The sequence below is a fragment of the Mustela erminea genome, chromosome 20 (genome assembly GCF_009829155.1).
Source record: "Mustela erminea isolate mMusErm1 chromosome 20, mMusErm1.Pri, whole genome shotgun sequence".
Classification (NCBI taxonomy): domain Eukaryota; kingdom Metazoa; phylum Chordata; class Mammalia; order Carnivora; family Mustelidae; genus Mustela; species Mustela erminea.
Window position 1 is genome coordinate 10,616,904 of NC_045633.1, and position 26,897 is coordinate 10,643,800.

The 26,897-nt window shown below is 51.2% G+C and overlaps 1 protein-coding gene across 2 annotated transcripts in view; it reads right to left on the reverse strand.

Annotated features, from left to right (window-relative positions):
• The window catches only part of XYLT1 (xylosyltransferase 1), a 292,830-nt gene that overhangs the window by 116,921 nt on the left and 149,012 nt on the right, over nucleotides 1-26,897 (reverse strand). For both annotated transcript variants that reach the window (XM_032327697.1, XM_032327699.1), the window contains one exon: nucleotides 6,031-6,541. In XM_032327697.1, coding sequence (XP_032183588.1) covers nucleotides 6,031-6,541 — 511 coding nt within the window. The remainder of the gene's footprint in view (nucleotides 1-6,030; nucleotides 6,542-26,897) is intronic.

A 26,897-nucleotide genomic window follows, 5' to 3' on the forward strand; every position in this document is an offset into this window, starting at 1 on the left:
AGAAACAGGTAGAATGGTGGTTGCCTACGCTTGGGAGGATGGGAAATGAGGTTTGACGAGTGTCAAGTGTCAGTTGAGTGAGATTAATAAATTCTAGAAATATGCCGTACAATATTGTGTTTATACATAGCACAACTGCATTGTATCCTTAATTTAAGAGGCTAGATCTCATGTTAAGTGTTCTTATCTCAACAAAGTAAGATAAAAAGTCTCTTAAAGTAGCACAGAGTTAAAAAAAAACAAGGGTGGGGGAATCAGATCATGTTGGAACTGTTCAGTCTCAGGCACCTGGCCTGCTCAGTTGGTTACGCATCCCAGGGTCCTGGGATAGAGCCCCACGGCGGGCTTCCTGCTCAGTGGGGAGTCTGCTTCTCCCTCTCCCTCTGCTCCTTCCCCTGCTTATGTGCACTCTCTCAAATAAATTCTTCAAAAAAAAAAAAAAGAGAAAAGAAAAGAACTGTTCAGTACCTCCAGTGGCTTCCATGTCACTTAAAACAGCATGAGAATACCCCGGGTCTGACCCCTTCTCCCTCTGTTCTCATCACACCCTCCTTCCTAGCCACACTGGCCTGGCTGCTTCTGGAACATGCCAGGCCCTTTGCTAGGACTGCTCTTCTTCCCCATGGTGCTGCCCTACCTAGCTTCTCAGAAAGCCTCTGTGGTCACCTACCTGAACTGGCCACTCCCCTGTCCTCTTGCTCTGCCTAGTCTTCAGAGCTCTTATCACACCACCAGGGGCCCTAGACCTACTGGCTCTCTTGTTAGCTCCGGCCTCTCCTACTGGGGCAGAAGCTCCATGAGGGTAGAGCTATCCTGCTACACGCCTCCTAGAATCACCGTCCATCTTATGTCAAAGGACCCAATGTCCCGAGCTGCACGGGGTAGAGACTCCATGGGAACAAGACATTCTCCGTGTTTGCGCATCGCTGTATCGTCCTAGAAAAAGATCAGCCACCTCCAGCCCGTGGCTGCCTGTTTTGGTGTGGCCTTCAAGGGAAGAAGAGTTTTCACATTTTTAAATGATTGGAAAAAAAGTCAAAAGAGTACCATTTCAGGACATGTGAGAATTACGTGAAGTCCACATTTTGGTGACCGTAAACCAGGTTGTAGGGAACACCACCGTGCTGCTCATGTATTCCTATACTGACGCTTCCAGACAGTGCCGAGTTGTGACAGAGACCATACGCCCTGCAAAGTCTCCTATTTATTCTCTGGCCCTTTACGGAAAACACGTGCGGAGCTGTGGCTTTGGACATTGCCTACTGGGTGGCCAATGAGTGGTCTACAGCCACCTGTTTCAGCACCCTGAGAAAACCAAGAAACACCTTTGGGATGAGGTTTGCCCGATCCCAGCAAACTACCGCTGAAAACCCTCCTTTCTACTGGACTTTATGCCTTCCTCAGCAGGAAGGGTCTGACTGGCTCCTCTGCCAACCTGGCCTTCTGGAAAGCGAGTCAGCCCCGGCCACTTAGCCAAGCTGTGCCTGGATCCATTAGACTTTGCCACACCACTTCCCCCTTAGTGCAGTGCTTTTTAGCTTTTCAAAGCTGCTCCCTCATTTTCTCATCAGGAGAAAGCCTGGGAGGAATCAGGGTCTCTGACTCCTGGTGGGGAGGTGGGGAAACTGAGGCACACACCCCAGGGCACGGAGACTGGCCTAGCTGACATCCAAGCCTGAACAGTCCCTCCAGGCTGGGCCGCCAGCCGCGCTTCCTGGAAGCCAGCTCCTCACGCTGGGGAGTCACTGCACTGCCCCCCAGTGTGCAGTGATGGACGGGAGACAGCCCTCCCACAGCTGGATGCGCCATCTGCCTCTCTCTCTGGAGCGGGCAGCCAGAGACCTCCGTCCGGAAGCCCAAGTATCCAGAGCCTCTGGCCTCCTGCAAAGGCTCATGGGTAAACACTGTTGTCACATCCCAGAACAGCTGCCCTTCTATCGGAAAACCCCCTTCAGTCCATCTCCAGCCCTAAGACTTGAGCCGGCTTCCCCGGTCACGTGCAAAGGCTTGTAGCCCTGCAGCCGGTCGGCTGACTCAAAGTAACTACCCCCTGCCTGTCGCCCGGGAGAACCACTGTGTGTCACCCAGCTGCTCAGGCCCGAGTTCCTGGTCAGGTGGCAGCCACCCCTCCTCCCAGCCGACCGCTTTCTCTGAACTTCTCACATCACTCCCTGCTCGTTCTCCACCTAAAAATGACGGCTGCAGACACGCAGGCCGCTGGCAGCATGAGTCCACTGGCCCCCCCGACACAGCAGAGGGCGAACCGCAGGAGGGATGGGGGAGGTTGGGGGTGCACCAGGGGGGCCTTTCTTGGGACACTGTCACTCAAGATGCAGGAAGGTGACGAAGCTTCCAGATATGTAATTGTTCCCGTTGTAACGAGGCATTAAAAGCTCTATGACCAGCACTTGCACCAGAATGCCGGTTACAGGCAGAACGGTCTTTATCAAGGAAGGCATCCATCAGGAAAGCTACCTCTGCCCTTGGCCAGGGTTAGCACGATCCCTGTGGCCAGGGCTTCTAGGGGAGACACGGTCCAAGAAGACTTCCCCGAGGAGGCGGCCAGACAAGGTGAGGTGCAATGGGGGGTGCAGGTAACAGCAGTGGGGGGGGGCTGGAAAGAGCAGAAGCCAATGCCTGAGCCACTCGGGGGCCACGTCTGAGGGACGGAGCAAGAGACATGCGGCCATGGAACAGAAAATCACCATCAAGGAGGCCTTCCATTCTCTCCTCTTCTCAATGCCTCCTTGGCTGATAACACCACCGATGCCAACAGCGCAACATCCCCTTCACTCTACCTCCCCTCCACACCAGCATTTGAAACTCATGTCCCCACTATGGCCAGCAATCCTAGAAGGAAAGGTAGGAGAATCTGTGTCCATTTCACAGATGAGGAAGTTGAGGCAATGGGAGGTTAGAGTGACACACCTAGTGAAGTCACAACCAGGATTCAAAACCCAGTGCCTGGAGAAAAACCTCTTTTTTCCAGCCCAGGCCACCCTTGGCATTCCGTCTGACATGGCTGTGTCTCTGTGAAATAGTAGGCAGTCCAGCCGAAGTGACAGAGGAGGTGTGACTGAGGAGCCCGAGGAAGGGACAGGAAGCCCAGGCAATTGTGGGGGGTGTGGTGGGGACGGGGCTGCCTGGTTGAGGAAGAGGGGAGGTCAGGGGATGGTCTGGTGGCTGCAGTGAGCGCAGGGGCCCTGTGTGAGATTACAAATAACCCTGAGGCCAGGGTTGAGAGCGGATGGGGGTAGAGCCCTCAATGTTCCTCACTCTTGGTGGCCATCAATGGCGGGGGTGGGGTATACAGATCCCTCCTTTCCTTGCAAAAATGGGTCACCCTTCCCGCTGTTTTCTCTAGGAGCGGAGTGAAGTAGGCAAGTCACAAAGGCAGGGGACATCTCTATAGGGAGCAACCCGGTTCCTGGGGTTCTAGACTCTTCTTCTTCCGTGAGTGGTGCTCAGGTGAGAGTAGGGGAAGGATGGCTGCGCGTGCAGGGACGAGTGCAGGGAGCAGGAGCCCTTCACGAAGGTCGCCGTTCAAACGCTAGTTCCTTCCCTCTGGACGGTTCCGGCTGCCCACCGTTCTATCCAACTTCCGGCATCCTGCTGGCTGCAGTCTGGGTGATGGGGCGTTCGACATGGTGACAAAGGCAGCGCGTGCAAATGCGTGTATTTACACACATATTACATCTCCCTCCCCTCCCACCTCCATCTCCTCATTTAGCAGGAAATAAAAGGACCACAGGGCTGAAGCTCAAATCCCTCCTAAGTGGAGGGAAATCCGGGTGTCATGGTTTCCAGAAAGGGAATACAATCTCCGTATGGGGTGTAATTACATCTTAGCTTTCTGCAGAAGAATAGTTTATGGCTTAAATGCTATTAATTGTAAGCCGTTTTGTTCCACGGGAAGTTGTTCATTGATAACTACCCAATTAGGGTTATTTTGCAATTAGTCTATTCACAGTAAATTTATTGCAAAAGGGGAGGCTGTCGTGCAGCAAATTAAGGCAGTGCCGGGCTGGGTGTGCAATGGCTCTTAAATGCCAATCTTATTAACCAGCTCAGAGGTCCCGGGAGGGTGTGCCATCTTGGCGGACGTGGGTGAATCCACGGGGAAAGCCCGAGCAAACTCACGCTGCATGACCACGCCGGGGTGGGGGGCGGTTTCAGCACGCCCAGGCGGAGCGTGGGGGCCCCTGGCCTCTACGGGTGATGCCAGCCCTCCTGATTTTTCATCACCCTCCTCCCTTCTCCTTGCAAGGGTACAGAGGACAGAAGAACACCGCGTGCGGGCTGCAGGACCTCCCTGAGGTCTGATCATTGGAACTCAAGGGACACCTTCTGTCACCTGAGGAGGGGAAGGCCATGGGTAGGGAGGCAGGCCCTGGGATAGATCAGCCCTGCTGTCCACTAGCCATGGCCCTCTGACCAAGTACTAAACCTCTCAGCCTCCACGGCCTCATCGATGCAATGGGTTGCTAACAGACCTACCTCCTGGGGCTGGTGTGAGGCTTTGATGCGCTCTAAGGTGAAAACTGTGTTATATTGACTGTTACGTGGGTTCGGTATCCAGCGGGGGTAGGGCCCATCGGCCAAATCCCACCACAGCCTGCTTTAGTCAAATGAGTACTAGTGGAAGATAACCGAGTGCATGGTATACGTGTTGTCCATGACTCCTTCTTGCTCTAATGGCGGTGTGGGTGGCCGGTGTAGACACTGTATGGCTCACAAAGCCTCATTTATTTGTTCTCCGACCTTTGCAGGAGGAGAATTGTGACCCCTGGTATATAACGAGTGCCCAATATTACTTTTACGGAAGGGCATTCAACTCAGGCCCCCGATACTCCTCTGCCAAGCCAGGTTCTGGAAACTTCTTCCTCTACTCATTTATCCCTCTACTCCATCAGCCAAGTCAGATCAAGAATAGAAATGTGAACCGCATGGACAGCTTGGACTCGGGTTGAAATGTGAGGGAGAAACAAACCCTTTCTTTTTACGTCTTTCCTTTTAAAAGACGATATAGTCCCGATACATGTTTACTGCCACAAACTCAACAAGTATGGACCGACAGCCGACAGCGAGTGAAAAGATGAAGGTGGCTGTACCCTTCGTGATGGGAAACAAGCGAGGGCTTTCCTGGGTGTCCTTCCATAGCACTTACACGGCCGCTCCCTACCTGACTCAAATCCTAAAAATCTGAAAAAAACCCAAAACCAAAAAAGACCCAAAAAACTGAAGCTCACGAGACAGGGCCAACCTCACAGGGCGGCGGATGGGCTGAGCTGATCGAAGGCACGGTGCCTCGTGCAATGCCTGGCGCATAACCGCCTCATGAGGCACACCAGCAAGGCAGGTGCACGACCCAGCCAACGGCACGTCAGACACAGAGATACACGAGTAACACCTCACCTGTGCAAATGTCCCCTCCACCTTCGGAGGGCCCCTCCGCTGAGCTTACGAACGCCGCTATTAGAGCTCGGACCTCTCTCTGCACCGCAGAGCAAGGAATGCCATTCGCCACAGGCCATCAGCCCACAGAAGGGCGCCCAGCACAGGACAGGACGTGCGGACCGACAGACGGTGGGGAGGAGAGAGGGAGAAAGGAAGAATGGAAGGGAGGAAGGAATTTTCACCGGAGGAAAAACAGGAAGGTGGTTTTTTTAGAGCCTCCGAGGTCAAAGCAACCAATTTGAAACTTTTCAAATCATGTTCAATTACAATAAATGTGTGTCAATTTTAATCCTGATATTCAGCTGAGATAAAGAACGAACGCTAATTGATACAATCACCTCAGATTCCTCACCAGCCCTGATTTCCTGTTATTTTATCAGCTGCCATCGAGGCAACTGGTTCAAGCTGGAACAAAAGGTCAGGTGATCTTGCAAAGGTTTTCTCTCACACAACTTCAGAATTCAGACAGTACCAGAAGGAAAAAAATTCTCGTGTGCTGATCGGGGGTTTGGAAAATGGGGAGCAGGATGGGACTGGGCAGGAGGAAGAATCAGAACCAGGGCTGGAACTCACCTTCCAGGGGGCAGAATCGTGTCACCTTCTTGGGCATCAGCAGCCCTAGCTTGTGGCGACAGTAGGTCTCCCCGATCTCCTGGCGGCAGTGTTTGGACTTGGAGCGGGACAGTGCGGAGATGGCCTCTTTGCCCGAGATGTCACACTTGGGCGGCTGGTCTTGCTTGAGCTCAGGGGAGCTGCCCCCGCTTTTCCTGGCGTGGGGCTGTCCTGGGGCATCCTTCCCACGGCTACTGTTCACCGTGGCTTTCTCCCCAGGAGGCAGCACCTCGTTGGTGCCTTTGCCTGGGAACGAATGTCCCTTCCCCTTCTCCTCCTGCTCCAGCTTCCTTTTCAAAAGCTCCTTCTGTCTACTCGGGGCCTTCTTTGCCAACTCAGGCTGGTGCTTTTGCTTTTGAGTTCTGGGTGCGAAGTTGCTGTTGTCCACATTTTCAAAGTCTTTGGGGACTGAGTTCTCGTTGTTGCTGTCTGTCCGCACTTTCTCTTTCGGACGGTGAGAAAAGTAGCCATCCTGGAGAAGATGGGGAGGAACACAGAAGAGCAACATCACTGAGTGGTCATGCTAAGTAGCTTGGCCCTTGCAGAGCGGAGCACAGAGTTTTGGAGGTCTGTGTCCCGGTTTCATGCCATACCTTTGCTACAAGCTTAACTTCAAAGTAGAGTTTTCTGTCTGAACCTCAATTTCCCCATCTGGAAATTAAGAGCAGTTCCAACCAGAAACTACTAAGGCTTTGAAAACTCTCAAGTGCTCTACGATTCTCAATGCTTTGCTACTAACTACACCTTCAAGTAAGTTTGAGTGTCTCTGCCTTTGGATTATGGACATTTTGCTGCAGCTTCCTGTTTAAATTCTAGCAGAGAGTTCCGCGATGGTTCATTTAAGGGCTAGAAATGCCATAATAAAATTATAAGGGAAGCAAATATCGGTGGGACATCACATTCTACTGCCTTTAGGACACGCTCGCAGTTCTATGCCCGTAAGAGAAATCAGACTGAGCCAGACTTAATTCTGAGGAAGAGACCTCTTAGCTGTTTTGGAGGGGAATGGACCCTTTGCGTTAAGTTCTTTTTTTCTTTTTTTTCTTTTTTTATTAAAGATTTTATTTATTTATTTGACAGACAGAGATCACAAGTAGGCAGAGAGGCAGGCAGAGAGAGAGAGAGAGAAAGAGGGAAGCAGGCTTCCTGCGGAGCAGAGAGCCCGATGCGGGGCTCGATCCCAGGACCCTGAGATCATGACCCGAGCCGAAGGCAGCAGCCCAAACCACTGAGCCACCCAGGCGCCCCGCGTTAAGTTCTTTACAGTGAATCCCAGGAAAGATGCAAGCTTGTGACACTCTTGTGTTTGGCCTCTGACTCCTCAAGTTTGTACCTGGGACAGAACTGATTAAGTCACCCCGGAGGGCAAGAGAAAGGTCAAGAGTCATTCTGGGGACAATGCATGGTATGGATCTCTCCCAGAAGGCAGGGGGCCCCAACTCAGCTTCCCCAAGCATAGGAAGGGCCTGGCAGTTTTGAGCTGAGAGCAAACGTACCATTCGACTAATACCCCGTATCATTTCCAAAATATGTTGCTGCTGCTTTGAGCCCATTACCAATACCTTAACCTGAAAGAGTATCCACTGCTCCAAAGCTAGCCCCAAAGGGGACCGCTAAAGTTACAGAGAATGCTAATTGGCTCCACAAATCTACCCCGTTGCTATAGAAACACAATGGCCATGGGTAGCAATTTGAGGGAAGACCTCCCCTTTGGTTCTCTTAAATGTGTCTGTTAACAGTTCCCAGGGAAGAGGACGGAGGGACAGAACCACGGAGACAGGACTGGTGCCCGGCAGTGGCTCACAGGGCAGCTGGCATGCCCTAGGGCCCGTACTCTAGCAGCTCAGCCAACTGTGGCCCCCGGGGGCGAAATCCTGTGCATCATCTGCTTTTGTCAATAAAGTTTTATTGAAAAACTGCCATACCTGTTCGGTTATGTACTGTCTGGCTGCTTTCCTACTACGATAGCAGGAACGAGCATGGCAATATTACCCATCTGGCCTGCCTAAATATTTCAGAAAAAGTATGCAGACAGCAGCTCTCTAGCATTAGGAATTTAGCAAGTTCCCGTCCCCTGGGTTTGGTTCAGCTGTCCCTGCCCCCAGGGCCCCCATCTGGCCCAGTACCGGTCTGGAGAACAAGCTGCACCCGGCCGCCCCCTTCTTGCCCTTGCTCCATCTCCCAAACATCAAGCACCCAGTCCCCCGACAGAGTGCAGGCCTGAAGAACTGAAAACGGACTCTTAAATCCTCATGGGCACTCTGTAAGTTGAACATGGCTCTCGTTCTTGTTTTGCACGTGAGGGACTATTTGCAACTGGCCCAGCTGGCTGGTGGTGAAGCTGGGATGTGGCCGTGCACCCATGGCCTGGGCAGCTAGTTCTACTCGCCACTTCCAAGAAGCTACAGATGCCCTCTGACACCCCCCGCCCCCATCACTCTGTCCCCGTGAGCACCGCCGCCTGGCTTTGCACCACAAGATCCGGCTCTGTTCCCAACAACTCCCGCCCAGCTACAAGGATCTAGAAGAGCCATGTCACCTCCAAAGAGCCATCTAAAGTCTGGCCAGCGGCCCATCGGTGGCAAGAAGTCACACAGAAATAGGGACAGTAAGTAGGGCCACAGGGCACTGAGAGCTCAAGGCAGCAGGAGGCAGGAGGTAATGGGGTAGAGATGAGAAAGAGATACTAAGAAGGGAGAGCTGAGTCTGTATTGGGTCAGAGCACGGTGGCTGGTGACACACAGGGCTGACATTATATTCTGGTCTGTGAAGGGGAAACTGCCAGTTCTGACATCTGGTTCCAGGCTTTCTTACCTGCCCACAGACCTTGCGAGAAATCACCCCAGTGAGGCACGGTTCCTGCTCCTGTCACCCAGCTGAACCCCCCTGATGTTCCCCTTTCCCCTTCCTTCTGTCCAGAGGCCCTTCAAGAATCCAAGCAGCTTCTCAGATGCCTTTTCTGAGCACTGGCCCCCAGTCAGGCACCATATACGAAGTGACTCCAAGGTATCATTTGCTGGGTACAGACCATCTCCCCATAAGGAGATATTCTCCCCGCCCTTTAACAGAAAGAGAAGCCAAGGCTTGTCGCTCTAACATTCTCGAGCACACACCAGGTACCAGGGACCAGACTAAACCCTGGCATGTGCTATCTCACCGAAGCTTCAGAAATGACTTGTACTGCAGGGACTACTACTCTCCCAGCCACAAAAGAGGCGGGGAAAGCTCGAGGATGTTTGGTAACTTGCCCAAAGTCATCTGGGGGAGGTAGTGAACTTGTACTTGTCTGATTCTTAAACTTGCTATAGCATACTGCCTCTTATTTGGCTAAAAGGTAAACTGGAGAGCATTTAGCTCCCCCTTCTCTACTGGAGGTGGGGGAGTCCAAGGGGTGTCACCCTCTTTGCTCACAGGAGCCTAGGTTGAGATGGAAATGGATATGGGGGAGCCGGTTTTCCATAAAACTCTTGACAAATATTTCTGTTCTTTTTTGCTGGAAACAGGATAGGGCTGTATTTCCTATGCCCCACAAATTAGGCACAGCCAAGCGACTTGCTGTGGCCAAGAGCAGTGATCAAAACCAAGGCGCAATCTGCCACATTCCCCTTTCCACCACAGCCTCCAATTACACTACACGCCCGATGCTCCAGGTCCTGGCTCCCTGAGCGAGGCTAGCGTAGAGCGGAGATCAATTCTTGAGGGGCAGAAATAAACCTCTTACCCTTCCCGTCACTGACACGCGGGGATCTCTGTTACTGCAGCACTGTCTGACTCACTCTGACTGAAACGGGAGCCCACCTGACTGGCTTTCTTCCTCCTAGCTGTCCTCAGACACAGGAGCCAATTTTTGGGTGGTGTTTTTTGGTTTTGCTTTGTTTCTTGGCTTCTGACCAAGAATCAGCTGGATGAGTACTGATGTCCAAAAACATGAATTTAAATTCCATCCCAAAGCTAGGAGTTACCGCAACGGCAGAGACTGAGAGTCTGTTCTCACGGTCATCTTCATCCTCTCGCATGAGACACAGCCCAAATATTATTCTTGGGTTGCTCTCTTTCCTTGTTAACGGAGGACTGCAAATCTGGCCCTGTGCAGAAAATCTCCACAATCACCGATTTCAAAAGCTCACGTTCTCTGCCACTTTCTGGCAGAACTTGTCCAAGCAAGACCAGACACAGGAAACACTACAATCAATGAAGCCCATCTGACCATCAGAGAGTGGCCCATTCCTCTGGTTAATTTGTGATATCAGGACCAGGCGCCACCATCGATTCTAATATAACTTTTGATTAATACATGTCGTCTACTCAGAGAGGCCTCCGCAATGGGGATGATTAGCTCGGTGTGGCCCTGTGGCCTTCCGCCTGGCCCCAGACGCTCCACAGCTGCCAAGGGAAATCAGATGATTTGAGTGTAAGAGGGAAAGGAAAAATCTGTCTTCAGGAATGAAGAGTTCACAGATATTAGACAGCTTCCAGAAAAGTCAGTGAGGGACTCAGTCAGCAAGGACCAGACATCTTTCAGAGGCCCAGAACCTCCGGGCTCACTGAGGCAATTCTGGTTCCTAGAGAGTTGATGCATTCTCCTTCACAATGCCCCCACTCTGTTCTTTCTCTTTTAAACTTATTTAAGAAGGCACGCACGAGTAGGGGAGAGGAACAGAGAGAGAGGGAGAAGCCAACTCTCCACCAAGCAGGGAGTCCGACTTGGGGCTTAAGCCCAGGACCCTGAGATCATGACCTAAGCCAAAGGCTGATGCTTAACCCACTGAGCCGCCCAGGTGCCCCTGTTCTTTTTTAAATTTTATTTTATTGTGTAAGGACATTTAACATGAGACCTACCCTCTCAATAAATTTTTGGGTGCATGATTCCATACTACTACCTACAGGTGTGACATCGTATGGAACATCTCTACAACGTGTTCATCTCATATCACTGAGACTTGATGACCCTTGATTAGCAATTCCCTACTTCCCCCTTCCCCTAACCCCCAACAACCACGGTTTTACAGATTCTCTGAGTGTGAATATTTTAGCTGTCTCATGTAAGTGGGTTCACGTGGTATTTGTCTGTGACTAGCTCATTTCATCTTGCGTACTGTCTTCTAGGTCCATCCATGCTCTTGCACATGGCACGATTTCCTTCCCTTTTCAAGGCTGAACAATATTCCACTGTTTGCCACATTTTCTTTAGCCATCCATCCCTTGATGGGCCTAAGATATCCTTCACCTTCCTGGAAATTCTTCACCTGCACAACAAAGGTAAATAGGTCTCTGCTCTTCTTTCTCTGGAGAATCAAGACCCAGAAATGCAAATCCAGGTTGTCTTTCCTATGAAAACCAGCGTGGGGAGGTTTCTAGGCAAATGCATATAAGATAACCATCATGTCCTCAGCACTCGCACACCCTGCTACTCTATGCCTTGTACCCTTCATCCTCTCAAACACCCAGGGAAGCAGCAAGTAGTAGTCCTAATTAAGGGGAGGAAACGAAGGCACAGGGAAGTTAAATGACCAAGGTCATGCTGTTAGAAATGAAGTGCTTCAAACCCCCTATGCCTCAGTGACCCCATCTGGAAAATGGGAACAATGATGATACTTACCTCATCGGCATTTTAGTGAGGTCAGTGCATGTCAGACTTCCAGAACGTGCCTGCCACCCAAAGCACGAAGAATAATAACCACAGAACCCAGATTAGGTTTGCTACCAATTAACACTGGGCCTCAACCATCCCACCCCTGATGGCCTCTGCCTGAAGGACAGGCTGGTTATTATTTCCTCATTACGATCGACTAGCTGTGTCCCCTTTATTTTTAACCAATCCGACACTCTCACCTTGAGTTATTTATGTAAATGCAACCCTTTGACTTATTTTATTTTAATGTACTTATTACAATGATTGTACATTCAAATGTTTGCTTGAGAGCTCCTGAACTCTAATTGCTCTGCTGCTGTCTTACCTCTAAGCTGCTGCTAGGATCCATTTTTATTCTAGAGAAATAATTAAATGCAATAATGTCCTCCATTCCCATTCAACCTTGGGCACGTTTAGAGCCAATTTCAATCAGGTAGAAATATGCTAAACACAATATGGCTCTGAGAGGCGGGGTATGTGACCTGGTACGTGACTGAACCCAGGTTCCTTGTCCTGTTCTGGAGAGTTGGGAGGTGGGTGGCTGTGTTTTGTAAACTAGCTACTCACTGATAAATCTTTGTTCTTATTTGTGTGTGTGTGTGTGTGTGTGTGTGTGTGTGTGTGTGTATGCGTGCGTGTGTGCGCCCGTGTGTAAAAAGAAGACCGGATGGGGAAGGAGAAGACCCGGGTGCCTGTCTTGTTTTGGAGATTGTCCAATTTTCTCGTCTGTAAAATGACAGGTCCTGTATGCATGTTACTAAACATTCTCTGAATTAGGCATTAATCAATATGATTGACTAACAAAGTTCTGCCCTTCCAGCTCATTGGGAGATAACCTGATGGACCCTGAGAGACCGGGGATGGAGGAGCACATGGAAACTTCCAGGGGTGTCATGTCTCTCCCTGACCCATCCTTTCCTCGTTATCTCTAGCAGCTCTTGAACCCGGGACACATCATTTCATCTCTCTGAGCCTTAGCATCCTCATGTAATCGGGTGCTCTGAGGCTGGCATCTACTTCCCGGGAAGTACTGATGAAGCATAGAACATTCTGGACACATGGCAGGGCGGGGGATGCTGAAGAAACATGCATCTACTGGAAAACCCACGCTCGATGCTTAAATGTCCCATGTTCCGTCCCAAGCCCACTGCACATACTGATCTGTGGAATCCTCATGACGACCCAATGCAGGAGATGCTCCATTTTTCTCCCCAGGTTTTGGAGGGGAGCACTAAGGTTCAGGGATGTGAGGGTCTGAATCCAGATCTAAGAAGGGGAGGAGGCAAAATTTGAACCAGGAAGTCTGGGTCCAGCAACCACGTCCACCCACACCACACGGCCTCTCAGCAGCCCTGAGGAAGAAGGATGAGGCCAAAGGGAAACCCTGGCCAGGCAAGCTGTCCCCACCCGCTGGCTCATCATGACCAGTTTATGGCTCCTTTTGTGCCACAGAGACGCTCAGCCAGATGAGCGGTGGTTGCTGTTGAACTCAGTGTCTGAGGCTTCAGTCCAGTCACCAGGGTGACCAAGGCCATTGGGAGGGACACTGGGGGAGAAGCCCGCACCTGCTTCCAAAAGGACCTCAATGCCAGGGTAGAGGAGCAACGGAGGGGCAGTGTGCATGGCTGCACCCAATTAGAATATGCAATTACCCAGGCTGCCAATGCAAATAGACCTAAGCCAGGCCCCTGGCCCGGCTCATTGGCATGCATCAAACGTGGCTGGGCTGGCCAGCACTTGAAGCCCGTGGGCCATGCAGGGCATGGGCAGGCCCTTCTTTAATAGAACTCTTAATAATAAGCTTGGTGCAATTTAGCCAACTGAGTTATGGTCACAGGAAACACAGCAGGGGGTCAGGAAGGAGGGGGTCAGGAAGGAGAGCACTGGATTGATAGCTCTGGCTTGGAGTCCAGCCTCTGCCCTGGGACCCCAGGAGAGAGGAAAAGAGAAACTCTCAGAACCTCAACTTTCTCATTTACAAAATAGGGGGTAAGAGGACTGACTTGGCAACGGCGAGGTGGAGATTCAAGAACAGAGCACACTTACATTTAATTCTATTTAACGAGAGAACACTTAGCATGGTGCTTGGTATATATTCAGCACTCAGTAACTTGGAGCACGATGACATTTTTAGTGGGCCCCTCACTGTCACATGATGAGGAGGCCCTAGTGCTTTGTAAAGGCAGGGAGGCGAGGCCAAGCAAGACACAGCGTACTCAGATCTGGCCTCTGCCACTTGCTCAGTGGGTGGCCCTGGCCCCAACCCCTAATTGTGTGACCCTCAGTTTCCCTCTCTGTAAAATGGACATAATAACTAGAGCGCCTCCCTCTTGGGGGCTTCTCTGAGAGTTAAAAGGGTTAATATATGTAACGCATTTAGCAAAATGCCGAGAACTTAGTCAATGTTACCTATAATTTATTAAAACAGAGTTGTGGCTTGCACTGGTGGTCTAGTGGGGTGGTTCTAGAAGTGTGGTCTGGGGCTTCCTGCCAGACCCTGAGACCTCATGGAGGGGATCTTCAGGTCAGGATTTCCATCAAAAGACAAAGACGTCCTGTTCCTTTTTTCTCTCCTTCCCTCACAAGCTCACAGTGGAATTTTCCAGAGGCCACACGAGGTGTGAAATCCCAGCAGATTGAAAGCAGGAGCAAATGTGAGAATCCAGCTGTCTTCTATTAAGCCGAATATCACAATGATTTGCAAAAATGTAAAACAATGACTCTTTTCACAAGGTTTGTTTTGGTTGTGGAAAACATACATATTTTTCATAGGTCTGTTGACTTGTGTAGAAATGTAACCATGTAGATCATGGTTATTTTAATTAATACACATAAAGGTAACTTAAATGTCAATATATAGTAAATTACACACACACACACACACACACACACACACAAGCTTCTTGGGAGTCCACAATGTTTGAAAGTATTTGGGGGTCCTGAGACCAACAAGTTTAAGAACTCTGGCATAATGCATACTTGTAATCATCAATGCCTTCTCATTAGAAATGAGAATTAGAAATAAAAAGTTTAGGCCTTTTTCAGTTCCAGTGCTTTGCTACAGGCCAAGCCTTTGGATTTATACTTTACTTACATACACGGTAAATACACACAAGATAGAAATCTAGGTCAAGTGGAAATAGGGTGCTGTTAACTACTTTTATAGGGAGAGAAGCAGCAGCAGGAGCCCAGATCCCTGAGGGCCTGGGACTGTCCTCGGGGAGGGAGAGGGACCTGCTGACAAAGTTTCCCCTTGACCAAATTCTAGCCAGGCTCCTGGGAGCCCCTTCTCAACGAGGCCACAAGCTTGGCCTATGAAGACTGGAACAAACACTTAACGCAGTCTGTGACAGCTTGAGGCCGCACTCTGAAGCTGATACCAGCCCCCTCTTATAGTGCCTACCTGAGAAAATTCAGCTCTGCCCGAAGCATTTAGTTTGTTCCAGCCAACCCTCGAGGACAGTGCTCCTGCGTCCTGGCCTCCATGGGCGGTTACAACCTAACTCAGACACATGCCCGTCTGCAACCCCAAATCCATCCAGACTAATCCCCTCTTCCTGCTCTCTGCCATTTCCCCTCCCCTTGCTCCACGGAGCCCCCACGGACCCCTCCCTACTCCCTCTCATCCTCTGAAAATGCACAGTCATCTCTCTGTCACTGGAAGTGGAATCCGGTTCGCACTTACCTCCTTCCCCTACTACAACAATATGCGACCAATTAAAATCGGTCCTCGCGGCTTTGTCTGGCTCCGACACGGCCTAAGCCACATGCCGTGGACCTCCCCTCCACACACAGTACCTTCACCTCCGGGGCCCAAGCTCGGGCGGCCAGCAGAAGCACAGGCTTGGCCCACGAGCTCCTTCCAGCCCCAGCAGGTGGATGTGATGGGGACACTCAGTGGGAACATGTGCCCAGTGTCCCAGGACTGCGGGCGGCTGGGCAGTAGCAGGGGGAGATCTATACCTGTGTCTTCTGTGGTTTCCTTGCTGGACAGTGTAAGAGACAGATGTGCGCAGAGAGCCGAAGGAGGAAGCAATGATGGTGGAACAGGACCAGAGGAAAAGGGAGGCAAGCAAGTCCAAGTGCAAGTGGGAGCCTGAGGAGGGAACAAGGTAAGCTGACCCTGCCGCCATGGGGTCGTGTGCCAGGCACCCCACCATGCACTTCCCTGGCGATGGCTTATCCAGCCCTCCCAACGGCCTCAACATGCAGGATAGGGTCTGCCAACAGCTACCCAATGAAGCTCTATTGGAACATGGCCACACCCGCTGGGGAGTAGAGTCTCTAACACGGCACTGGCCTGCCAGCTGAAATCTGGCCTTTGCAAAGAAAAAAAAAAAAAAAATGGTGACTGCTTCAAATGAGCAAACTGAGGCCAGGCCAGGCTTGCTCAAGGTCATCTGGAGTGTGGGGGATGGGGTTGGATTCCAGGGACAATGAGGCTGCGGGTCAGATGCAAGGACAGAGAGAGAGGGGAGAAGAGCTTTCAAGGAAGGACGACCACCACCGCTGGTCTGAAACAGATCGGCCAGCATGGAGAAAGGGTCTTTGGGGGGAGGCCTTCTATCCGGTTTAAAAAAAATGCCTGAGGTCCGCCCCTTCTGAAATACCGTTTGCACATAGCCTGCCTGGCCCTGCGACAGTCCATCCCTTCACACAGAAGCCCCCAGGACCCAAAGATGGAGACACAAAGGAGGAAAGAAGATGGGGCAGGGGGATGAGCAACCGAGTCCTGCTTCAATGACAAAGCCTCTGGATACCTCCACAACAGGCCCCCACGGTGACACAGCGGACACTTGGGTAGGCTGACATCTGTTGTGGGGGTGTCCTCTGCATGGTGGGCTATTTAGCAGCATCTATGACTTCTACCCATGCGAGGCCACAAAGACTCCTCGTGAAAACCAAAACGTGTCTCTAGACATTGCCAAGTGTTCCCGGGGTGTGGGGGCGGGGTGGGGGGGTGCACACAAAATCACCCTCTATGGAAAAGTCTGGCTCTGGGGGGCACGGGCTCCAAAGGGCGACGCTAGCAGGCCTCACCTGCTTGAGCCCTGCCCCCAGCACGGAACAGCAGCACTGCGTGACCAGACAAAGCACTCAGAACAGCAGAACTCAGCCAGGAGGAAGATGGACAGCCAGAGAAGGGCCTGATTAACCAAGCAATGGTGCTTGTGAGGGGGAGGAGGAGGGGGCAAGAGGTGGTCAGGAGAAAGTAGCCCTTGCTTGGGGGAAGTGGGAGGAGGGTTAGGGTCCCCTGCTGGGCAAGGAGAGGCATAGTCAATCAGAGCATGGACCATCCCTGGGCGGCTGGCACATCCCTTCATTTAAGGCAGAGGTCACCCCTGGGTGCCCCAAGTTTCCATCAAATGCAGAGATGCTTGGTTTGCTCTGTAGAGACTTTTCATCTGTTGGGTTTTAAATCCCGGCCAACATTTCAAATTCTGGAGATTTCATCTACAAATCTAGACTTCTAGCCTGTCTGGGAAACATCAGGGCAGTGGGCAGAGCTGGACTTGGATTTCCATGTGTGAGACTGTTTGAGGCTGAGTAGTGGCCAGTGGTACCAAGAAGGGGCACCCATTCCACAGAGCATCACGGGTCCCACCAAGCCCGGAGCATGTCCCCTTACTCATGTGCAGACCTTGAGCCTGTAAGGCGCCACTGCTTGGAACCCAGGGCTCAGGATCATCAGATAACTAGGTACTGAGCCCGGCCTCCAAGACCTCAGAACCCTTGAGCAATCCTTTTATCCCAGGTTTTCCATGGAAGCAGGACTGCCCCTCATGGGTGTCCTGAAAACATGTGGTTGCGATTCTGGTTGCCCCAAGGACTGGAGGATGCTCGTGGCTGTTCGTGGGTGGGAGGACCCCAGGGCCCCAACAGCGCGTGGGGAACACACACTGCAGAGCATTTAAAAACGTCCTATATCCTCAGGACATGTCTCTAAGCTGTCAGGTGGGTGAGCAGCTCATTTTTAATTATGGGCACCAAGAACCCAACTCACATGGACCTAAGACACAGAGTCCATTGGAGTGATTTTAACGGAACTGAATATTTGAGGAAAGTAAATACGGTTTAATTCAAGTGGAAATTTTTACGTCATTCAGACCACAGTTTCAGGGGATCCCACCATCACATCCACACAAGCTGTGGAGAGGAGTCACCAACCCACACACCTGCTCTCCACCTACATCTGTAATTAGTTAATTCTCGAGGACTCAACACAAGGCCCCTGACCTCTGCGTGTGACTTTTAGCTCCTCCAAGGGGGACCCATCGGGGGTGCCTGGGTGGCTCAGTTGGTTAAGTATCTGCCTTTGGCCCAGGCTGTGATCCCAGGGTTCTGGGATTGAGCACCGCATCAGGCTCCTTGCTCAGCGGGGAGCCTGCTTCTCCCTCTGCCTGTTGCTCCCCCTGCTTGTGCGGTCTGTTTCTCTCTGGCACAAAAAAAACCCCCAAAAAACAAAAAACCATCAGCTGGCAACATCAGCATGCCCTGACAGCAGGTTAGAAATGCAGGATCTCAGGCTCCTGCCAGGGCAAACAGGATGAGAATGCGCATTTTGACAAGTTCCTCAGGGTGATTCCCCTTGTGCTTCAAAGTCTGAGAAGTCCCAGCCTAGTGCTTTTGTGTGTCTGATCATTTACAGAAGGAAATATACGTGATCTTTATCATAAGTTACTTTTATATGTTCTTTCCGTTATTATGAGGACAATATATTGATTGATTTAGAGCTGTGCGTATAAGTAGGTTACAAGTAATGGATTCCATTTCAGGATAGATAAAAGGAATATTTTAAAAGATGTGTTGCAGGAAGGGGTCTGGGTTTGATGGTGTTGAGAATCGCTAGTTTAGTCATTCCGCAGACTTTAATTGGGTGCTTTCTTCCTGCCAAGCATGGCAGAGGCCAAGGCCCAGGTGGTAAATTAAGACATTCTTCCGGCTGCTGGGGGAGTTCAGGCATGGGAGACGCAAGTGGGCACGCATACCCATTACTTCAGTGCATGATGTGCATGATGAGAAGTGATGTGTGGTATGGTTTGGGACTCATCAAGGACGTGGCTCCAAAGAGAGGAGCGGAGGCTTCCCCAGAGAAAGCAATTTCCCAGCCCAATCTAGAGAAGAAAAGAGCTCATCCATGAGGCAGACAAAGAAACCAAGGGCGGGAGATAGCAGCAAACCACAATCTTGGTAATAACAACCATCGTCACTAACATTTATCCTGAAGATAGTGCTCAACACTCAACACAGATTGTCTTTAAAGATCCCAGAACGGGGGCTCCTGGGTGGCTCAGTAAGTTAAGCTTCTGCCTTTGGCTCAGGTCATGATCTCAGGGTCCTGGGATCGAGTCCCACATCAGGCTCTCTGCTCAGCAGGGAGCCTGCTTCCCCCCTCTCTCTGCCTGCTGCTCTGCCTACTTGTGATCTCTCTCTCTTTTTCAAATAAATAAATAAAATCTTAAAACGATATATTAACTAACTCGACGGGGCAGGGGGGCGGGGGCATCCTTTCACAAAGTAGACTGCTGGCAAACCATCGTGATAAATACCTTAACAATGTTAAGTATAATTTTATTTCCCAATTATACTTCAGTAGAGCTAGGGAGAAAAAGTCCCAGAGAACTATTTCGTAGATGTCATTAAGTAACAGGTTCCACATCACACATGGTTACTAAAGCCCACCCCTCAGCTTGCAAGGAGCATTAAGGACCAGCCCTTCTGAATGCCCCACGATTTCCAAGACGACCCCTAGGGGGTGACACCACCACCACCAGAGACCCTGGAAGAAAGAGTGCCGAAAGTCCTCAAGCAGGAGAGCGTCAGCAGGGAGAGGTTGGCTTGAACAACTCAGGTCCTTGGATGAGAGTCCGTCCCCGCCTCACGGTCTCAGTCTCGGTTACTTGAGATGAACCCCAGCTTTGGACCCCAAACCCTGCCCCACTCTTCATCGTGGCTTTCTTGTCCCACAGCCTTCTTTACTCCTCCGGCCTCCAGGTTCTGGCCGTCACCCTCTTAACACTGTCCGACTGAGGTCCTCCAGCAAAGGGCCCTTAAGGAGACAAACGGGCCTCCTGTTGATCAAAGACATCCAGCTTTCAGACCCATCCTTTCCATCTGCTGGGCCCCCGTCCCCAGCCCCGCACCCCGCCACGAGTGTGGAATGAATGACACACTTGTAAGCTCATTACTGCGGAGTCTCTGAAGAAACGTAAATGCTCATGGAGCCAGCGATATAAATAAAGAGAGACGCCTGTAAATAAATAAATATATACACAGCCACACATACACAAACCCAATTAATTTACAGCATCTGAAAGCCTGAGCCACTTGGGGTGGGGAGAGAGAGAAAAAGAAAGAGAAAGGTGCCTAATACTGCCATCCACGTGATTTCAGAACTGAGCTCCCCAGGCAGCTGCCAATAAATTATTTTTACTATGCAGAGGTACAAATGAATATGCTGCTGCCACCCCCTAAATCTCCTTTACGAGCATGTGTTTGCCTGGGCCCCCCTCTACCAGGGACAGGGGCTCCCGGGCAAGTTTTCATTGGCCACGTTCCCTAAGAAGGCTGAGGCTCTGCCGTCCCCTGCCCTGCCAATGGCAGGCGCCCCCACTCGTGCTTCCTGCTTCCTCGTGAGCTCGGCATGACACGGCCAATGGTGTCTCTCCTGGAGGGCCCCGGGGAAGAAGGGACAGGCCGTCCATCCTGTTGAGGAATGACTGCTACCTTCTGGACTCAGGGTCGCCGCGGCTGGTGGGAATGATGCGCCCTTTTCAGCCACACGGTTCATGAGACCCTGACATCAAGCTTCGGGAGAAGATGAAAACTTCATTGCGACCGACTGTAGGGTGTACTGCCTAAACATTCCAAAAGGAACATTCTGGACACGTTCTTCAGGGGTGGTGGGTCTGACGTGCATTTCCCAAACTGCCTAGTGAGGAGGCGGCGATGGGCAGTCACGGCCACTCAGACAAACGGAGTGTGTGGCCAAGGACACGCTCTGGAGAAGCTCTCACAGACCGGAAACCTAGCTCTGCCACTCACTACCTGTGTGACCTTGGGAAAATTAGTTAACCTCTCTGAGTCTTGGCTCCTTCGTAGATGACATGCATATAATTGTATCTACACCCCATAGGGCTGACGAGAAGATGCGCTGACCTCCCCGAGGCAGAAGCACACTCCAGCGCACAGAGGCCAAGAGTCAACACAAGGCAGCTGTTACTCCATCCAGAATTCGACCTGCGGGGACATTTCACGAGCAAATTCACGCCCACCAACTGAGTACCGAGGGGGTGCTAGCCCTGCCCTGGGCAGCAGGCCTAGGTCAAGGACTAAGCCAGGTGCCTACCTTCAGGAAGCTCCTCTTTTAGTAAAGTGAGCAGACAGCCAGTTCACCGGCTCAACGAAAAGGTAAGAACAGACAGTGTAGGTGGCGCTGGGGACGCCACGCTGAACGTCGCTTGTATGTTTTTATCCACCCATTTACAAGACGAGAGGCCAGAGGCTCTGAGAGGTTATCTCAGCCAGTAGAGGAGCCAGGCTGTGTGGCCCCAGAGCTGAGACAGTGAGAGGGGTCGGGGGTCTGGGTGAGGGGTCAAAGGTTGTTTCCGCCTCCTCGTGCCCATCCCATTCTGGGAAGTGACACGTGCCACCCAGGCAGGCGGAAGACTGGCTCCTGGACAAGTTCCTTATCTGAGGGGCCGAGAGGGAGCACCTTTCCCGGCATGACCAGCCCTGCCTTGAACTCGTTCCTCTTTACCCTCAAACAGCTCAAGAAACAAACCCAGCCGCAGGTGGTTCTGGGAGACCTGGGGGGACCACAGCTGTTCAGGCCACTAGGTGGCTCTTTCTGTGAACTTTCGGTGTGCGCGGGGGCTCATCTTAACGAGGTTGTGAAGGAAGGCAGCTTTCTCTCTGGACAGGACGTGTCTCTGAGATCCTCAGCTTCTGGGGGCCCTCCCGGGGCTCATCAGGTCTCCTGGCTGCCTCACCGCTCCAGGGCGGGTCAGCTTTTCCCATAAGGCAGTATTCCCATCAGGATTTCTCACTTAAGAGGTGAGTTGGCAAGACAGGGACTCCCACGCAGACCACAGAACGCAGACGTCCAAGTCCCGGCAGGCCCCCCAATGACGCAGGGCCGTGTACTTTGCCAGCTTTATGATCCAGCCCACCGCCTGTAATCCTGAACGTCTGCTACATGGGAGAGTGCCTACTGTTTACTCCCCTTGGTGAACCTTCACCTTTATTTTTGATGTGGGGGATATTATCATCCACACTTGATGCAGGAGGAAACTGAGGCTGGGCAGAGGTGGTGATGGGACTCACCCAGCATCACATGGGTGGGACAGGACAGGGTTCAGACTAAGCCCAGGTCTGATTCCAAAGTTTGTGCTCTGAACTTGCCAGCCTCAACTCTCAAGGGGACTTTGGCAGTGTTCGAACTCAGGATAGCGGGAAGGATGGACCGTGAACGTTCCGTTCCTGGCTGGGCCTCGGGAAGAAAACAGAAATTCATCTGTTGCATCCCCACGTCTAAAGTCAAGACCAGGAGAATCCTAGCTGGCAGCAGGTGTTCGGGGTTTTATACAGTCCTCTGCTCCCCGATGCACCCGTCACCATGGCTGCTGGACCAGCATTTTCTATGCATTCTCCTACACTTGACCCGCCTAACTGCCCTACCAAGAAGCACTGTGGGCCAGTGGGCAGGGGCATGAGCACCGAAGTGGACCACTTGGGTCCTGGTGCCTTTTAAATGCTCTGCGACCTCAGGCAGGCCTCCTGTCTAGAATCTATAAGCCAGTCTTAGGACTGGTATGAGGAACAGATCAGTCCAGGCTGGCCAAGCACTTAGCAAAGCACCTAGAACACAAATCAGAGTTGTTCACAGTATTCCTCTTAGTAATAGGATACCCCTTCTGACAGATGAGTAAACTGAAGCTCAGAGAGGTCAAGACACTTGCTCAAGACCACAGAGACTGGGGATTTAAACCACGGTGCCTGACTCTGAACTCAAGCTCATACCTGCTCCCCACCCATAACAGCCCCCTCAAGCCACAGACTGGCACTGAGCTGCCTCTGGTTAGGAGTACAAGACCTAAGAAAAGGGGGCTAGCAGTTTCTCGAGGGGCATTGAAGCCTGAAATTTTAGATCCACCTTGGGCTCGCTCGCTCTCTGCGGAGAACAGACTGAGCGGGTCAGTTTCATGAGACTGTCCAGTTCCATCCATCTCCAGGCTACTGATTGTTCTGGTAGGACAGACGAAGAAGATCAAGAGGGTCAGGCTGGGCCTCCTCAACTTCCCCTTTTATATGTTAATCATCACTTGAGGCCAAATTTCTATGTGCCTGTGGCTACTAGACAGTTACTAAGGGGGCCCTGCAAGTCTTGGAAGATCACACCCCACCTTTGCTGGGCAGAGCCTCGCGTATTATTGGGTACCTTGGCTTCATTCAGACTCCAGGGGTCAGCTTATCTCCACCCCCTGGGTTTCTGTCCTCTTGCTGTCCCTCTGTCCACCTGCCTCTTATCTCCCTCTCATCGCATTGTCCCACATCATTCTGTGATCAAAAAGCTGCCTGTGGCGTGTGACATTTATAAAGTTGTTCTGAAGAATTCAGGCAGTAAAATTTACTGGTTTTTTTATTGTTTTCTAAAATGGATCTAAATACCTTCCTAATACCAATGCTTATCAAACAAATAGAAAAACTAAGATCCCTCTGACTTATGACATATTTCAAAACATGTCGAAAATACAGAATAATAATAGAACACCCCCCGGTAACAATTTTGCCATGCTTGATTCAATTCTTCAAAGAAATAAAACTTTATAGATATGGTTGACGTACTTCCTACCGCTCAACTCCCATTTCTCAACAACCCAGAGGTCACTTCTATCCTTCACAGCCATGCATTTATATCTCTAGTAAATATGTATGTGTCCACAGACAATATATAGTATTGCTTTGTGTGTTTATAAGGTTGACAAAATGGCACCACGCTCTAAATATCCCCTTTGAGATTTGCTGGTTTGGCACAGTATTTTATTAGCCTTTCTGCCCCTCCTCCTCTCCCCTTTGTTTCTGCTTCTCTTGATTCTTCTTTCCTCCGATGACCTGATGCACTGAGAATGGGCAGCAGCTTTTGACCTACAGGTTCTCAACTCTGCTTGCCTGTTTGAATCACTCGGAGGTTTAAAAATACTGATGCCTGGTTGCAACCATGGAGGTCCTCTGGGCTGGGGCCTGGGAACTGGGATTTTTCGAAGCTCCCCCAGTGATTCCAATGTGTAGCCAGAAATGTGACCCGAACCAGGTCGGCCAGGCCCAGACACCAGAGGAAAGGAAGCACCGCCCATCACCAGCCCGTAGCGCTCAGTGGAACAGCGGCGGAAGGAACGGAACGGGAGGCAGGCATGGGAGCCACAGCCTTCGGTCCTACCCCCGGTATTGACTCTGCCACGAACCCTCTGGACCCTGTTCATCATCCTCACACTGGGTATGCTGGGGTAGGATAATACTTTCTAATGCTTCTGCCATTTTGCCATTTACTTAATTTTAATTGGCCACCACTTAAATGTATACACTTATAATGTGAGAAAAGGTTGACTGCCGTGGGATCTAAAATCTGGACACAAAGAAAAAAACGTGATGTTATTGCAGCCCAGCTAGATCAAGCTGCCTGCCTAAGGCGAGGAGCCCAGGGCAGCTGCCTGTGTTACAAAGGAAGAGGGGTGGTTAGGCGTTAAAGATGCAGGAGCACCAAGCTGAGACATTCTCCTTGGTGTAATCAGAGACTGAGGGGCATAACGAGGCACTCACATTCTCCTGGGGAGTTCAAGGTTATTTAATGTCTGTGGAGTGCCCCTAAATCATCTTGGGTGCCACAGTAGGCCACACAGCCCTCCTGGAAAAACACAGATCTAGCCCACCCCTCTGGTTCCTTATCACTGGATGCTCTAGGATCCCAGAAATCTCAGGCCATGCCTGGCATTACAGAGCAAGAAAAAGCAGTGATGCCCCTACCCATCCTCCTAGTCTGAGGGGTGGTCAGGAGACCCAGGACGGGCTATGCTTACCCGTCCTTCCCGATAGGGCTGCTTTCACGCCCCGAGCTCTCCATGTGACTTCGCCTTCCATTCCCTGCTTTGTACGCCAGAACTGTTCAAGGCACCTTGCAGGGACTAAATCAGGTAACCTCACGGCAGCCCTTGGGGGCGAACACTGTCAGCATTCCCATTGCAAAGATGGGGAAACTGAGGCACAGGAGGTACACCGACTTACCTAAGACCCTCGCCATCCCCCTATGTCCCAGCCAGTAAGCAGCACCTGACCCCAGTGCATGGCTGCCCGTTCCCCAGTGGCCGGGGGCTGCCAGCTGGCTGTCCTAATTGCTTCACAGATGTGGCTGCTTCGGGGAGCCAGGCAGGGAGAGAGGGGGAAAACATTTTTAGAAATTATTTCCGACAGGCTACCAGATACTAAAATAACAACATTTGGTTTGTCTTGCTAGCTGGAGGCAAAAATCAGCTCAGGTGGGAGGAGGAGGCTGCAGGCAAAAGGCGGACAAGGCCAGCTGCCCGGTTCCGGGAAGGGCCCGGTCCCCCGTCCCATCACGGGATGATACACCATGAGAGCTTCCATCTTGGTACAGTCGCTGGCATGGGGGAGAAGGGGCTGGGTCTTCAAGGATGTAAGTGTGGGGACTTGCAGAAGGCTGGAAAACCTTGCCGTACATGGCGCCCAATGAGTCATTTTAACTTCAAGGTGCAAGGCTGGAGAATACAAAATGAGTAACACAGGCCAGGTGGGGGCGGTGGGGAATGTTCTTTAGGAAAACAAGAATCAGTATCTACTGCACACGCGCTGCGGCCACTGTTGCCAGGGATTTCCACATTTTACCTGCATTTGAACATTTCACTCTCCCACGGACCCTAAGAGGTAGTTACTGCCATCGTGACCTCAACATTTCCCAAGACAAGGAAACTGAGGCACAGAAAGGCTAAGCCACCTGCCCTAGGCCACACAGCCAGGAAGCAGCGGAGCCAGAGCTTGAACTCCAGAGCCCACCACCTCCAAATTCCCCGCGTTTCGTGCATTTCTCTCCATTTCTCCAACACTTCCCAAGTGCCTGGTCCTGCCTGAGTGGATCAGAATGAACGGGCACAAAGTGTCCTCTCTTGGAAGGAAGGAGGGAACTGGCCCTGGAAAACTGACAGGCTGGCAACGTCTGGAGGCAAAGCCAAGCCAACGGGAGCAGATGGAGCCCAGGCGGCAGATGTTAATACAGTTTGCCTTTTCCATATGCTTTTCTGTTTAGCTGTAATAAGTGAGTCGTTCTTTAATATCTGTCAGGAGCTGAAACTCCAAAGGCTGGTGGCGGTCACAGTGACTCAGAAAGACACAGAGGGAAACTGGCTGGGCCGTCCCATCGCATCAGAGAAGAAGTGTGCAGAGTGTCAAGAAAGATGCCAAGTACAGCGTGGTCCAGGCCATATGCATACACACACACACACACACACACACACACACACACACTCACTCTCCTGGTTTATCGTGCCAGCCAGATTCTCTCTTGACATTCGAGAGCCTTTGAAAGCCCATATCGGTGTCCTTGCTATTCAGCAGTAAGTATTAAGTGGAATTTATTTCAAATTTTGCCTTTGGAAAAAAAAAAAAAGAACCAGCTCCAATTTGAAAATATACAAATGGCTCAAAATGCTTTGCTACTTGGGATGTGCAAAGCAATCACAGCCTATGTTCGTGACGAAACGTAGCCAGAAAATTCTGGTCATTATCTGGCTTGTTTCTGGATCCTTCCTGTGTCTTGCATCAGACACCCGGCCCCAATACCAGCACCCGTGGATACGTGGTCTCAAACTGCTATTGGTGGACACTAATTTTTCCGTCAATATTTCCATTTGAGAACAACGAACTATGAGTCTCAGACAGGGTCTCACCAACTTCCCACTTTCCTGTAGGATATCGCTGCAATTCTGTCGACAGCAAGAACCACCCCCCACCCCACCGCCTCCGGGAGCAGAGGGAATGACCCCTGGTCTTCACTGTTCCACCAGAGGAGGTAGGAGACCTGAACTGAGCACAGCATTACACCTTACTAGCCGGGTGACCCTGGACAAGTTACTTCTAGCATCCGTAAGCCTCAGTTTCTATCTCCATAAGATAGGAAGAACTAGCA